Source organism: Triticum aestivum, chromosome 5A (genome assembly GCF_018294505.1).
Source record: "Triticum aestivum cultivar Chinese Spring chromosome 5A, IWGSC CS RefSeq v2.1, whole genome shotgun sequence".
NCBI classification, from domain to species: domain Eukaryota; kingdom Viridiplantae; phylum Streptophyta; class Magnoliopsida; order Poales; family Poaceae; genus Triticum; species Triticum aestivum.
The window spans coordinates 441,364,566-441,378,366 of NC_057806.1; the positions used below are offsets into that span (position 1 = coordinate 441,364,566).

Consider the following 13,801-nt stretch of genomic DNA (forward strand, 5'->3'; position numbering starts at 1 on the left):
CTCGCCCCCTTCAATAATGGATGACGTAACCGGAGGCGATACAGCGTGACCTCAGGCTGCAGATCCAATGGACGAGCCGGCCAGACCAGACCACCGCTACCGCTCTCTCGAGCTGCGTCGCCGATGTCCCACGTCGCAATCCAACGTGTCCCCCAAATCCCCCGCTATATATATCGCCCGCGCCCATTGCCAGTTCTCAAAACATTCAAGTGTCCTCTGCTCGTGCTTGATTCTCCTACCTCCGACCAGAACAGTCGCAGGGGCGTGCATGTGTTGCTTCTGGACCATGGACACGGCGCCGGTCTGCCTCGACCTCATGGTCGGCCGTCCCATGGACCGCGAGCCGTCTCTGGCGAGGTGCACCGGAAGCAGAACCGAAGCCGGCATTGCTAGCTCGGCCTGTAGCAGAGCACCTTCCATGACCAACGACGAGGTACTTACCCGCCCGATCCTTTCCCACTCCGTCTCGTGCATTGCCTCAACGAGGTGCTGACCTGACCGTGCCAATTTCCAGGCTAAGATCCTGGAGGCGAAGCTGACGCAGGTGAGCGAGGAGAACCGGAGGCTCACGGAGATGATCGCCTACCTTTACGGCAACAAGGTCGCGCGCCAGAGCCCCGACGGCGAGGGCCAGCAGCCCGCCAGCACGGCCGGGTCGCCCACGCCGCCGGCGGGGAGAAAGAGGAGCCGGGACAGCATGGACGCCTCGCATTCTTGCGATGTGGAAATTAGCAACAGGAACGTAGGCACGGGCGAGGCCGAGCATGTCGATGTGGACAGCCCGCTGAGCAACGGCACTTGCCGGAGAATCAAGGTCAAGAAGGTCTGCACCAGGATCGACCCATCGGACACGAGCCTCGTAAGTGTCAAATTGATCATCAAACGCAGTCCAAACCCCAATGGATCGTCCACCGATCAAAGTATTAATGGAAGTGGTGGCATCTGTAGGTGGTGAAAGATGGGTATCAATGGCGGAAGTACGGGCAGAAGGTGACACGGGACAACCCGTCCCCAAGGGCCTACTTCCGATGCGCCTTCGCGCCTTCCTGCCCTGTCAAGAAGAAGGTGCAGAGGAGCGCGGAGGACAGCTCGGTGGTGGAGGCGACGTACGAGGGCGAGCACAACCACCCGCGCCCCACGCGGGCCGGCGAGCTGCCGGGCTGCACCACGCAGGGCGGCGGCTCGGTGCCGTGCTCCATCTCCATCAACTCCTCCGGCCCGACCATCACGCTGGACCTCACCAAGAACGGGGGAGGCGTGCAGGTCTTGGATGCGGGGGAGGCGCAGCCGGACATGAAGAAGGTGTGCCGGGAGGTCGCGTCGCCAGAATTCCAGAGGGCGTTGGTGGAGCAGATGGCCCGCGAGCTCACCGGCGACCAAAAGTTCACCGACGCACTCGCCGCGGCGATCCTGCGGAAGCTGCCGGATTATTAGCATAACTAATTATAGAGACTACGCGAACTTCAGAAACTTCCTAATTTTGTAGCATTTGGAACACTAAAGGCTGACGTAGTACAAAATTTCATCTAGTACAACATTGAATTCGATTACAGACATTTTTACAATATATTAAAACCCATAGGCCATGGCTGATCACAAGCTCATCGGCTTACGGGTAGACACTAAATTCCAATAAAATAGCAAAAAAATCTAAAATTTTCATACATCAAAGATGAACAAATTTTCTATGCGCGTGCAAAACTGAATGACAATATGACATTGGGGAGCTTGGGGCAGAAAAAACAAAATCGGTCCTTCAAAATAAAAAAATTGAACATTTCTTAAGACTTTGATTTATTTTTGTCGAGAGCTCTTGTGATGTCATATCGCCATGAAGTTTCGCACACCTAGAACTTGTGCACCATTGGTGCCAAAAAACAATATATTTTTTGCTGTATTTTTTCATTTTATTGTTCATCCACAGAAGCAGATGCTCTTGTGCACCGAAACGCCATATTCAACATCAAAATATCACATCTTCTAATAGTAATTCCAAGAGTAACTCTAGTAGAGTCGATAACACCCCCTTCGTACATAATGACCATCGCCGATACGAAGACTAGACGGGTAAAAAAACACTCGGAAATTTTTTCCAGCCCGCTCCCTTCGTTTCATGTCACCCTTGTTTCTCACCGCCCGCGGCTATAAAGACTTGGCCACGACACGTCTTAGGGCACATCGTTTCCTCCCCACCTCGTCCCTAAATTCAACGCTAACGTAACCCATCCTTGCCACGCCATGGACTAGTTGAGCCGCCTCGTGTCGTCACAGGTGGCGTTGGCCGGCGGTGCTTCATTCTCCCACATCACCATAGCCTCATCCTTGGGACCCACGCCGATGGGTGGCTGTCCTCCCCCCTTGTCCTTGGAGTTTAGAGAACTTGTGATTTAGTAGTCCATGTCCTCAACTCTAACATATTGGATTTTGAGGCTGACTTTGACTCCGGCATTATCGAGCTCAACCCCTTCCCATCCCCCTCCTCATCAACATGAACAAGCAACACCAACTAGCCTTGGTGCTTGAGCAATCCATCCATGATGATGACGCTCGCTACACACTTGTGGCAGAGGAGCAACAGGAGTTAGAGCTCGCGAGGGAGAGGTCCATCTAGAAGATTGCTGACTGTGCCACCACCTGCCAACTCGAGTGGCGCTAAGCCTTCCAGAAGTCGTGCATTGATGTCGCCCGTGAGACCAAGTTCGAAGGCATGTGCCACCAGTGAGGCGTTGGACTCCAACTCTAACTAGCCATTGTCGGTTCGAAGGTCATTGTAGTTAGCAATGTCGAGTAATGATATTGCGTATATATTCATGTAGTCCAATAGTGTCTGAAAATTGCTTCTTGTTATTTTCCTTAGTCTAAAAATGCCACTATGAACATGCACCATCATGTAGATTTTGCCACTATATATGTGAGTTAACTACTTTCAAGTATTTGATGTTGATCCAACCTAAGATTTGTTAAAAATCAATGCCAAAGAAAAGTAGAAATTTTGAGCAAATGCCAACAAAAATAAATGTGACAGGCGTAATTTTTCAGGGCTAGGATGTGACAAATATGAGTTTGTACATATGTTCTGCACCCTCCAGTTTTTTAAGGGTGCACTCCAGTAAGTTTGGAGGTTGTGAATATGGAAAATCTGGTAGGATATATCTAAAATTTGTAACATATATATTACAAAAAAATATATTTAGGGGGGGGGGGTGTTACTGATGCATGGTTAGCAAAGTGGAGAAGAGAGGCACAAGACAATGTTTGCATGTAGTCGAAGTGTAGCAGAACGCGATGTGTAGAGCGCAGGAGCGCAACCTGTCCATGTATAACCCATCGGGGGGAGGGGGAGGAGGAGGTGGGCGTTGGTGTACCTTGTCGGTGTGACAACCTCATCAGCCTCTCAAAGGACCGCGGTCAGGTGCTTCATGGGAGGTGGCTCAGCAAGGTAGGGCTAGGGGTGACTAGAAACATGAGTAAACGAACTTGTCGACATGACACGATGTACTTAGCGTCCTTGGGACCAAGCACCTACTCATGAATGCAATGCAGCACAATTATGGGCCTCTTTGATTTGTAGGATTGTAAAAACACAAGAATAGGAAAAAAATATGATTGGAATGCCATGTCCATTTGAATCGTAAAGGATTGAGTTTGTTTGATTGATTCACAAGAAAAAATGATTTTATTTCAAGAGGTTACATGCTAAGGGGCTATTTGGATTGTGACTATGTTTGTCTTATGTTGCCATATTATTTTTGCCACACTTGCCACACTTGCCTAACTTGAGTTGCTTAAATTGTTAGACCCACTTTGGCTTGCCTAAGGGAATCTTGCCATACTTTTTGTGTCTATGACATGTGGGGTTCACTGCTAATAAAAAAAATCTTGTCTTAGGTGTGGCTAGAACCAAACACCCACCTAACTTGGTCAAATTTGTCTAAGGTGAGATGTGGCAAAATGTGGCAATATGTGGCTGGAAACCAAACAGCCCCTAAATTTCCTATGAAGCGTAGTACTTTGGAATAACACTGGTCTCCTTTATGTTGTTGTCTCCGTCCATTGCAGTGTCTAGATCATCCACACCATGACCAAAAATACACAACTCACTTTAAGTACTTGTTAGAATTTACATGATTAAATCATTGCAAAATCTTGACAGGAACACAATACTTGTTGATGAGATTCAGCGATCCTCTCCTACATCCTTGAGACATAATTACGGTGCTACTTTTCGTGTAGTAAAGAAACATTATACAATAAGATCAAAGCCGTCAGTCGAACGTTTTCAGCATTACCGAAAAAAAACCTATCTAGCCTAACTGTTTTGTCAAGTTTATTTTAACTATCCTACGGTGCATTTATTTGTTAGACTAGTGTCAAATATGTTTGGTTCTGGATCCTAACTCATGATGTATCTCCTCCATCTGACATCTTTGTCATGCTTATGTGCATGTCATCTCTCCGGCCAGACCAGAACTAGTTGAGAATGGTATTCAAAATATCAAACTTTATTTTGCAAACTAGGCGGACACTTGGTCTATCATCAGTCTTTCATATGCAGTTACTGGTCACAAGAGGTAGAATGAAGGAAGCTAATCTAATGAGAACTAATCCGGCTTCACCCAGTGCTCAAATTTCTGATGTCACTCACCAATAATGGCTTATGTCATACTCATGTGAAGGATTCCTCCTTAAGAGACGACCACATGCATACATGAATAGAGAATTCATCAAGAAAAGGCTTATGCTTAATAATCCTAGTGGTTTGTGGCATTAAGAAAAGTTGGTGCGTCAAGTCGTTGTAGTCATCCAATCCAATCATATCATATATCCTATGATTGGGTGAACCAATTAAATTATCTACCCATTACGTACCCCCAAAGAATCTTCATCGTACCAGAAGGGTTAGAGGTTAAGGAGACCAAGCTACAAAACCCAAATCTTAACTTCACATGTTGCGGGACGGATAAAACAGTTAAACGATAGAATTTATGAATCTTAGAAAAGGTAAATTTTTTATATTGGTGGTAGGATGCATAACTCAGATCGGGCGCCTATGCAAAAGCTCTCGGGCAGGGATGACGGACCCTTTAAAGGCGGTTGGGACACGTCATCTGGGATTACATGCAAGGTGATAACAAATTCAAATGAAAAAGCAAAGAAAAGTCACAATTTGTTATAAACAAGCGCATGTCACAGCTGGGTCAAGATCTAGTCATGGTTAATTAAGCAACTTGCACGTGGTAATTGTAGTTAGCACTTACGTACGCAATTAATGTGTACACACCTTGACTTGAAAATGAAAAATGTCTTCTGCCTTGAAGAGAAAGAAAGGGGAAAATAAAATAAAACCACACCCCTTGGTGTTGGCAAGGGTGGTTCTTTAGATGAGCGCTTACAACAACTCTATGAGAGTCATCATATCCACGTCATCCATAATGTATATGGAGTGTTCTCCATAATATTTGAAAGGTTGCGAGGATGTGCGCACAGTCTTCATATATAGAGCATATGGAGCGCACTTCATAATGTTTTAGAGGTTGTGCGCAAACACAGAGTCGCCATAATGCAGCATCTATATCTTTTTTGTTGTTGCATCAACTCAATAGCCACACAGTTAGTTTGAGAGAACATTGCATTATAAATTCTTATATAGAGGTCAAAAGTCTATTAGTGACATTTTCATACTAAGCATGGATGACATTTTACGTATTGGGAGCACTTCCGGGCCTAGAATCTCGGCTTTAGGGGTGTCCGTGTCCAAGATTTACAATAAATATAGTATAGTTTAGTCTAAAATCATCATAATCTCTACAACTAGTCTTAAAATAACATCAAATTGTTCATTTTTTAGTTTTAAGTACATAGTCAAATTTATATTACAATTTAGGAGGGGGGGGGGTACCATGGCACCCATGACACCCTCATTAGATCCGCCTCTGTTCGAGAGAAGCATTGGATGAGGCATCAACTTCTCGTCTCGTGAGTTATGAATGTTATGCATAGGGCACAAGCATATGTAACGAGTCCACCCATCCTCTAGGAACGGCGGTGTGACAGTCAGGCAACGTCATCTTCGTCCCGTTCCTTCCCACAGTCATCGAGGCAGACTTGTTTATCAGCGAGGGAAAGGCCCAATATGGCGTGATTCGTCTCGGTGAATGTCACCATCTCCGTGTCGAATGCGCGTCATCTGTTGCACTCCCTCTCTGCCACAAAATTTGCATGTCCTACATCGTAATGGCGCCAGATGACGCGATCCTACTCTGTCACGGGCGGCGGGTTCTATGGGGCGTTGACACGCGTCGACCGCCATTAGTTGTCATGCTTCCCGATGACATTCGCGTGGTTATCTGTGCCGTTGGCAGGGAGGGAAGGTGGGCCACGTGGGATGAGGAGGGGTGAAACTTCTCTCCCCCTAGCGCTTGGCGATGGAGCACGCTGAAAAGAATTGCCCCTCCAAATAGGAAGGCTCGCAGGCTCGATTTGAAGTGGCCTCCATAAATTATGCCGATCGGGAGCGGGATGGTGACTCTGCTAGAGCATCCTTTTCGTCCAAAATCACCATATCGGTGGTTATTATTGCAATCGAGCCAATATGATGACTCTTCTAGAGTTGATCTTACTTTGTTAGCTTGGCGGCAACATTGTATTAAAGTGTAGTACATGTGACATAGGGTATGATCAGATAGTTGGGTAAGTAAAATCTACATATGCAGAAATGAACCTAGGCAAAGTGAAAGTTACAACCAATCCCCTATGCATTAAGGTTCTTGTTGAAGTCATAGACGAACTCATCATTGTTGTATCACCATAGCTCTCGTCCCCATGAATAACATCGAGAAATTCAGCTAATGAAGTATCGGAGGACGAAACATCGTTGAATTGACACAATACAAACGAGGCACTGCATCGACCTAGGTAGGCAGCCAGGCCAACATCGCCAGACCATGTCAATGACCATGCTTGTAAAGGCTCGAAAGAATGGATTGGTGAAGAAAACGATGATATCGCAGCGACGCCCAAGGAACCCCATGAACAGAAAACAAGAAGAACCAACTCGTCGTTCATGAAGATCTGCGAGGAAAAAAGGACCAGCTCCTCATCAACAATGAGGCAAAGCGTCACCGAGACAGGATTGCAGTCAGAGGAAATTTATTCGAGACAACATCACCAGCACCATCAAAGGGACATCGCTACGACACTAAACCTAATAGAAGAAACTTCTTAATGATGGTGCAAATACGAGAATTCTCATCTCTCCGCTTTACAGCATGGAAGGAGGCGTTGTGGAGCAGAGGGGCGAAAATTGGATCTATGGTGACGACTTGGAGAACACTGGCTTACATAAATTTATTTTTGGTGTTTCACTGATAGGTATTCAACGAAATATTTTTGTGTCAAAATTTCGAATTAAAGGATAAAATACTCGAGGTATTTTTGGGCCGGTTAGATAGTTGGTAATTGTGAATATTAACAACCATCTGATACTATACTGAGTTTCCAATTGTCAACTACAACACCCTGGTTCGGTAGAATTTACATACAAATTGCATAGGTTTGTTCCGGCAATTCTTTTGCATGGGTTTTATGTGTAATACTAGATCCTAAATTTTCAATTTGACTAGATTCACTCCAGTAGTTTTTAGAGAATATTTGCTCTACTATTAGTACTATTGCCAATGTTAGGCGTTAGTTGGTTGATAGATGCCATCGAGTGGTCACCCACTGAGCCGTCCGATAGCAATAGCATAACCGTTCGGTCTTGTCCTCCCCTGATTGTATCATTATGTGAGCAGCCCCCTACCCTCCCCCTTCCCGCACGAAACGCATGTCTCGCGCAGAACAACGTGGATTTTGTTGCATCTCCGCTTTGCAACATCTCTCATCCGTTGGCTTGTGGCTCTCATTGTTGTCTTGTTGTAGCCATCCATCCCTTGCAACACCGATGATGAGCTTTACAACATCAACAATGGGTCACAACAACAACGTTTGGGCGACTTGCAACACAGGTGATGGCTCGCAAGAGTGCAGTGTGGTGGCTCGCAACAGAGTGGTGCGGTGGATCGCAACACCAGTGAAGATGCCTACCCTCTCACGCTTGTCGCAATATGGCTGGCCTGAGTGGCACGCAGCAGGTTGCATCAACACCACTGTTGCTGGTCAAGGGGGTGGACCCATGATGCATGGGGGAGGCAGCGCTTGCAGCACCCGCAATCGCCTCGCAGCACGAGTGGCCTGACATTGCAGCAGTAAGCTCCGCCGGCGGCGGCCTCAACATGACTCGTTGGAAGAGAGGAGGGGATCGGTCGGTTCTCTGGCCAAGAAGAGGACCAATTAGGTGAGAATAAGAAATGAGAGGATGCGAGAGAACGGTGCATTGGTCTCACCGGTAAGTGAGGTGCATTGGTCTCACCGGTAAGTGACGTGCACGGTCAGTGCCTTTGTGTGAAAACCAAGGTTTTCCTTACAGTAAACACGAGTTTACGACAAATCAATACACGGAACATATGGTGTGCTGCTTTAAAGTATCATTCATTCTCCTTCTCCAGGGAAGAAAAATCATTCATCGTGTTTCCTTCTAGAGAACCAGAGGTTTTCATTGCAGTAAACACGAGTTTATGACAAGTCAATGCACGGAACATATGGTATGCTGCTTTAAAGTATCATTCATCTTTCAGGGAAGAAAAAATCATTCACCGTGTTTCCTTCTAGAGAACCAAAGGTTTTCCTTTAGTAAACACGAGTTTACGGCAAATCAATACACGGAACCTATAGTATGTTGCTTTTAAAAAAATCATTCATCCTCCAGGGAAGAAAAATCATTCATCGTGTTTCCTTCCGGAGAACATGCAGCTCTCTTGGTGGTAAAGTTTTGCTTCACCGGAAAGTAATCCGACGGGTTCTCCCCTGGCTGAAAAATAAAACGCGACGACTTCAATTACCTCCAGGTCCATAGTAATATTCAGAATCGAGAAAGACTTCCGTCGAGACTTGACAAGTCAGGATGCGTGTCTCTCCAGATCCCACTTCTTTTTTCCTTTCGAGATTTGGGAAGATGTCCAGCCCCTACATAAGCAAATGACATACTCCCGTGACGCGCGGCGCATGCGGTCATCGCCGGGCCAAAACACTGGTAGCTCTCTTGGCTGCAGTCGTGCATCGGGTCACGCCGTACAAGACGAGGTGAAGCACAGTAACTAGATCGCGCAACGGTCACCATCGGGCCAAAAGCGGAGTGCTGTACAGGTCCGGTGTGAACAGTTTGAGTTTCGCGCAAGTTTCTTCCCATCTCGCAGCACAAAAACAGTCTGAACAAGTCTCTAAAAATTTCAGAGGCATGCTCTGGCCAACTCCTCCCGGTAGAAATATGCAAATAAAATGGTCTAAAGGAAATCGTAAATATTCCGCATCCTTCTCGTGGAAAACATGCGGTTAGAGCAATTCCAACGCGACGACCCCTTTCGTCCGCTGCTGTCTGTTTGGGTCGCCACGGACAAAAGTGATGGTCCAATGCGCCGACCATATTTTTAAAACGCGTCCACGTGTCCCTATTTTCGGCCCAAATTTGCGACTAAAATACGTTGGCGCGGACGCATCGCACGTCTTTCCGATGTCCGCCGCGTCCCGACATGACGGTCGGCCAACTACCCCCCGCATCTTTATTAATGACGACTGTGGGCCCAAAGCGTCAGCGATGGCGGGCGACCTTTTTTAATCCGAGCGTGCGGGGCGGGGGAGGGGGAGGGGGTGTCATCATCCTCTTCCAGATGCCTGTCCACATCTAGCCACCCCACTACTCCCCCGTCGACGACAACACTAGCCACCATGGGCTTCTTCTCCGGCAAGAACAAGGGCAAGGCCCCCGCCGGCCCTTCGCACGCCCCCCCCCCCCCCCCCCCCCCCCCGCCTCCGCCGTCGTCTTCCCACCGGCCTCGGCAGCGGATTAGCGTCCCAGTGCACCAAGCGAAGTGGCACTGGGAGCACCGCATCCGCATCCCGTATCCCGATGTCATGCTGCCACATGACTGGCACTTGGATCTGGAGAGGATCCCGGTGTCAGCGGCACCGCCTTCAGTGTGGGTGCATGCGGAGGAGGTGTGGCATCGACGGCAGCAACTAACGCCGGAGCAGCGCCTCAACCTTGTCTATGCATCCAACTCTTCGAGTGGGAGGTCTGATTCATGTTTCAACATAAGGAGCACCGTCCGCGACGTGCGGGCTGGCTTCCTGCCGCCGCCCCTCGTTGTGCGCGACGAGGACCGGGAGGCGGAGGCCGCCTACCAAGCGGCGCTGGCGGCTGCCCTCCATAAAAACGAGGAGGACGAGCGGCGCAAGGCGGCGGAGGAGGGCGCGGCGTACCGGGCGCGCCTGTCGAAGGCCATGTCACTCTCCGGTGCCAGCGACTGCGTCATGCCGTCGCTGTCCCCCATCAAGGCCGAGCCCGCGCCGACGCCCATCAAGCCCGAGCGCGGCAAATGGGACGGATACGTGTGCGAATGGGTCAACACGCCACCCATCTGGTTTGGGGCGACGCCGGCACAAGAGCGGATCTACCTGGAGCAATGACGGCAGCGCAGGCGGGCGGAGGAGCGCCGCGAGATGGAGGAGGAGCGCCGTGCCCGTGGTGGGCCAGCCCAGCCGGCGGCGGCACAATCAATGACGGAGGACGTCACCACAACCTGGGGGGACAGTGTTTCGCTGGGCTAGCCCAACACCGACACTTATCGGCCTCACCGGCCCCGACGACGACGACAAGGGCTCCTTAGGCAACGCATCCCTACTAGTTTTTAGTTTTATTAAATGTTTCTACTTAATGTAAAAGTGGACTTGTAGACTCTCGTCGGCCTTTATGGCCGACATTAATGTTTAATTAACATTTTTTTATTTTTAAATTTTTTACGGTGTTTTTTTTTGTGTGATCTTAAAAAAGTTGGTCAGGCTTGTGTTGGGTGCAAGCGTCGATCCAAATACAAAAACGAATTTGGATGTTCGCCGGACCGAACCAAACGAGCAAAAAGCTCTTAAGAGTTTGAACGAAAGAAAGATTCGATCAACAACCCGTATCATCCAAACCAAACGACGAGGCGCCGAGTATGATCGCATTTATATGTGCATCCCTGCACCGCACGAGATTCTTCCGTGGACCCACCGTGTGTTTCTGCTCTTTCTCCGGACAGACGACGCAGCACTGATGGGCGATTGGGCGTCACCCTGCAAACTTGCTGCCACTGCGCACCCTGCAGACTGGGTGACGCGGGCAGGCTGACGTTTCGCGCGTGACGTTTCGCTGCCACGCGTGCGTATGACCGAGCCTGACCACACTCTGTTTCCCAGGCGACCGCGACCGCGACCGCGGCGTCCCGCTCCCTCCAAACGACATGTCCCCCGAACCCCCGCTATATTTACCGGTCCTTTGGGGATGCCAAAGCATTCAAACGACCTACGCTCGTGGTTGATTCTTCACGCATAGCAATCGCAGTCTCAGCCTCTCAGGCCAGGCTCACGGTGGTAGGAACTTTGCAGGGCCGCGCCCGTGTGATTGCTGATCTGATCAATGGACACGGCGCGGCGCTCGCCGGTCTGCCTCGACCTCATGGTCGGCCTTCCCATGGTCCGCGAGCCGTCTCCGGCGAGGTGCGCCGGAATGAGAGCCGAAGCTCACATTTCTAGCTCGGCCTGTGGCAGAGCAGCTTCCACCACCATGACCAACGGCGAGGTATGCAACCGTTCAACCACACTCTGTTCTTTTCTTTTTTTTGCTTTATCGAAAAAATCTCTTGCATTTCGCTCGACGTGCTGGATTTGATCGTGCAAATGTGGGGGGTTTCCAGGCCAGGATCCTGGAGGCCAAGTTCACGGAGGTGAGCGAGGAGAACAGAAGGCTCACCGAGATGATCGGCTACCTGTACGCTAATAACCAGAATTTCGGGCGACAGAGCCCCGAAGGCGAGGGCGAGCAGCCCGCGAGTACTGCCGCGTCGCCGACATCGCCGGTGGGCAAGAAAAGGGGCAGGGAGAGCCCGGACACGTCGGATTCCGGCGATGCCAACAGCGACAAGAAGATAAACATGGTCGAGGCCGATCATGTCGACGTCGAGAGCCCGCTGAGCAACGGCACTTGCCGGAGAATCAAGGTTAAGAAGGTCTGCACCCGGATCGACCCATCGGACACGAGCCTTGTAAGTCCAAATCGATCAAAGCTAGCTAGAACCTCTCCACTGTTCGAAACAATCGTCGACTAATTGCAACTGTACTGATACTGAAACCTGTGGCATCTGTAGGTGGTGAAAGATGGGTATCAATGGCGGAAGTACGGGCAGAAGGTCACACGAGACAACCCGTCCCCCAGAGCCTACTTCCGATGCGCCTTCGCACCGTCCTGCCCTGTCAAGAAGAAGGTATCCTTCAAACTCCGCCCAATCCTACCATCTTGACCATGCACGGTCTGAAAACCTTATGTTCTGTCACTGATTTCTTGGTACGATCCATGGTGATGCAGGTGCAGAGAAGCGCGGAGGACAGCTCTGTGGTGGAGGCGACGTACGAGGGCGAACACAACCACCCGCGCCCCACGCGGGACGGCGAGCTGCCGAGCTGCGCAACGCAGGGCGGCGGCTCGGTGCCATGCTCCATCTCCATCAACTCCTCCGGCCCGACCATCACGCTGGACCTCACCAAGAACGGGGGAGGCGTGCAGGTCGTCGAGGCAGGGGAGGCGCAACCGGACCTGAAGAAGGTGTGCCGGGAGGTCGCGTCGCCGGAGTTCCGGGCGGCTCTGGTGGAGCAGATGGCCCGCGAGCTCACCGGCGACCGGAAGTTCACGGACGCGCTCGCCGCCGCGATCCTGCGGAAGCTGCCGGATTATTAGCATTCAGTAGAAGCTATCGAGATTCGAGACTGTGCATACAGTACTTCAGAAACAAACACCCGTGCGGTGTTCTAGTACAGCTTCAGAAAAGATGTTCTAGCACTTCTCTGCTGAGATTTAGGGCCTAGTTCTCCCCTAATTGTACTGCATAATTTGCAATTTTTCTTGCTATTTGATGATCTGAATCGTACCACAGGAAAATAATGTATCGTGAAAAGAAGGTATGGAGAAAATAAATTTGAAACGTGCCACAGTTTGAAATTTAATATTTATGTTATTACACATCCAAGTGACTCAAACAAACATAAAAAATAAAGAAATATCCTCATGAATCTCTCTGTAAGATGAATGATATATACTTCCTCCGTCCCCAAATGTAAAAAGTTTTTTGATATTATGATAGTGTCAAAAAGCTTTTTACATTTTAGGACGGAGGGAGTATAAAATAGTTAAAGGGGCTAAGGCTGGTTGTGTAAAACGTTTTTTGATATTATGATAGTGTCAAAAAGCTTTTTACATTTTAGGACGGAGGGAGTATAAAATAGTTAAAAGGGGTTAAGGCTGGTTGTAATGGAGAGTATCATGTACTACTATCATGATACTAGTGTATGATTCTACATCTGTAATACCCAGTATCATATGTTGGTATCATAAATGACTATATTTATTATTATTTTTTGATAAATGATATTTTTATTGGTTTAAAATATAGCATCAAGCGGATACAAAACATGATGACCATCGCCCTGCCTCTGCATAGCTAAGATGCGCACAGCCAAGCAAAAACAAATTGATAGAAGATTATTAAAAAAGGCGACATATCAGTAATAGTAGGATCATATAAGACCGATGGTATGCCTATGTCGAAAGAGTTGGTGCGCCAATCCGGAGATTATGCTGCCATCCATGCTGGGTGAAGACCTCCCTGACCACCCA

General features: G+C 48.9%; 2 protein-coding genes across 2 annotated transcripts; both read left to right on the top strand.

Moving 5' to 3' along the window:
* Positions 1 to 214: 214 nt before the first annotated feature.
* On the top strand, positions 215 to 1,640 carry LOC123107101 (WRKY transcription factor WRKY76). Its single transcript, XM_044529100.1, has 3 exons — positions 215 to 433; positions 515 to 859; positions 949 to 1,640. The coding sequence occupies exons 1-3, from the start codon at positions 269 to 271 to the stop codon at positions 1,432 to 1,434; spliced, it is 996 nt and encodes a 331-aa protein (XP_044385035.1). The 5' UTR covers positions 215 to 268; the 3' UTR covers positions 1,435 to 1,640.
* A 9,797-nt stretch (positions 1,641 to 11,437) lies between these two features.
* Positions 11,438 to 13,066, top strand: LOC123107102 (WRKY transcription factor WRKY76). The gene is made up of 4 exons (XM_044529101.1): positions 11,438 to 11,713; positions 11,829 to 12,176; positions 12,279 to 12,395; positions 12,497 to 13,066. The coding sequence occupies exons 1-4, from the start codon at positions 11,552 to 11,554 to the stop codon at positions 12,863 to 12,865; spliced, it is 996 nt and encodes a 331-aa protein (XP_044385036.1). The 5' UTR covers positions 11,438 to 11,551; the 3' UTR covers positions 12,866 to 13,066.
* The last annotated feature ends 735 nt before the right edge of the window (positions 13,067 to 13,801 follow it).

Coding starts and splice junctions, on each gene's coding strand:
- LOC123107101 (XM_044529100.1), top strand. CDS start 269: ATGTGTTGCTTCTGGACCATGGACACGGCGCCGGTCTGCCTCGACCTC. Junction 434..514: donor CTTCCATGACCAACGACGAG/GTACTTACCCGC, acceptor GCCAATTTCCAG/GCTAAGATCCTGGAGGCGAA. Junction 860..948: donor ACCCATCGGACACGAGCCTC/GTAAGTGTCAAA, acceptor TGGCATCTGTAG/GTGGTGAAAGATGGGTATCA.
- LOC123107102 (XM_044529101.1), top strand. CDS start 11,552: ATGGACACGGCGCGGCGCTCGCCGGTCTGCCTCGACCTCATGGTCGGC. Junction 12,177..12,278: donor ACCCATCGGACACGAGCCTT/GTAAGTCCAAAT, acceptor TGGCATCTGTAG/GTGGTGAAAGATGGGTATCA. Junction 12,396..12,496: donor CCTGCCCTGTCAAGAAGAAG/GTATCCTTCAAA, acceptor ATGGTGATGCAG/GTGCAGAGAAGCGCGGAGGA.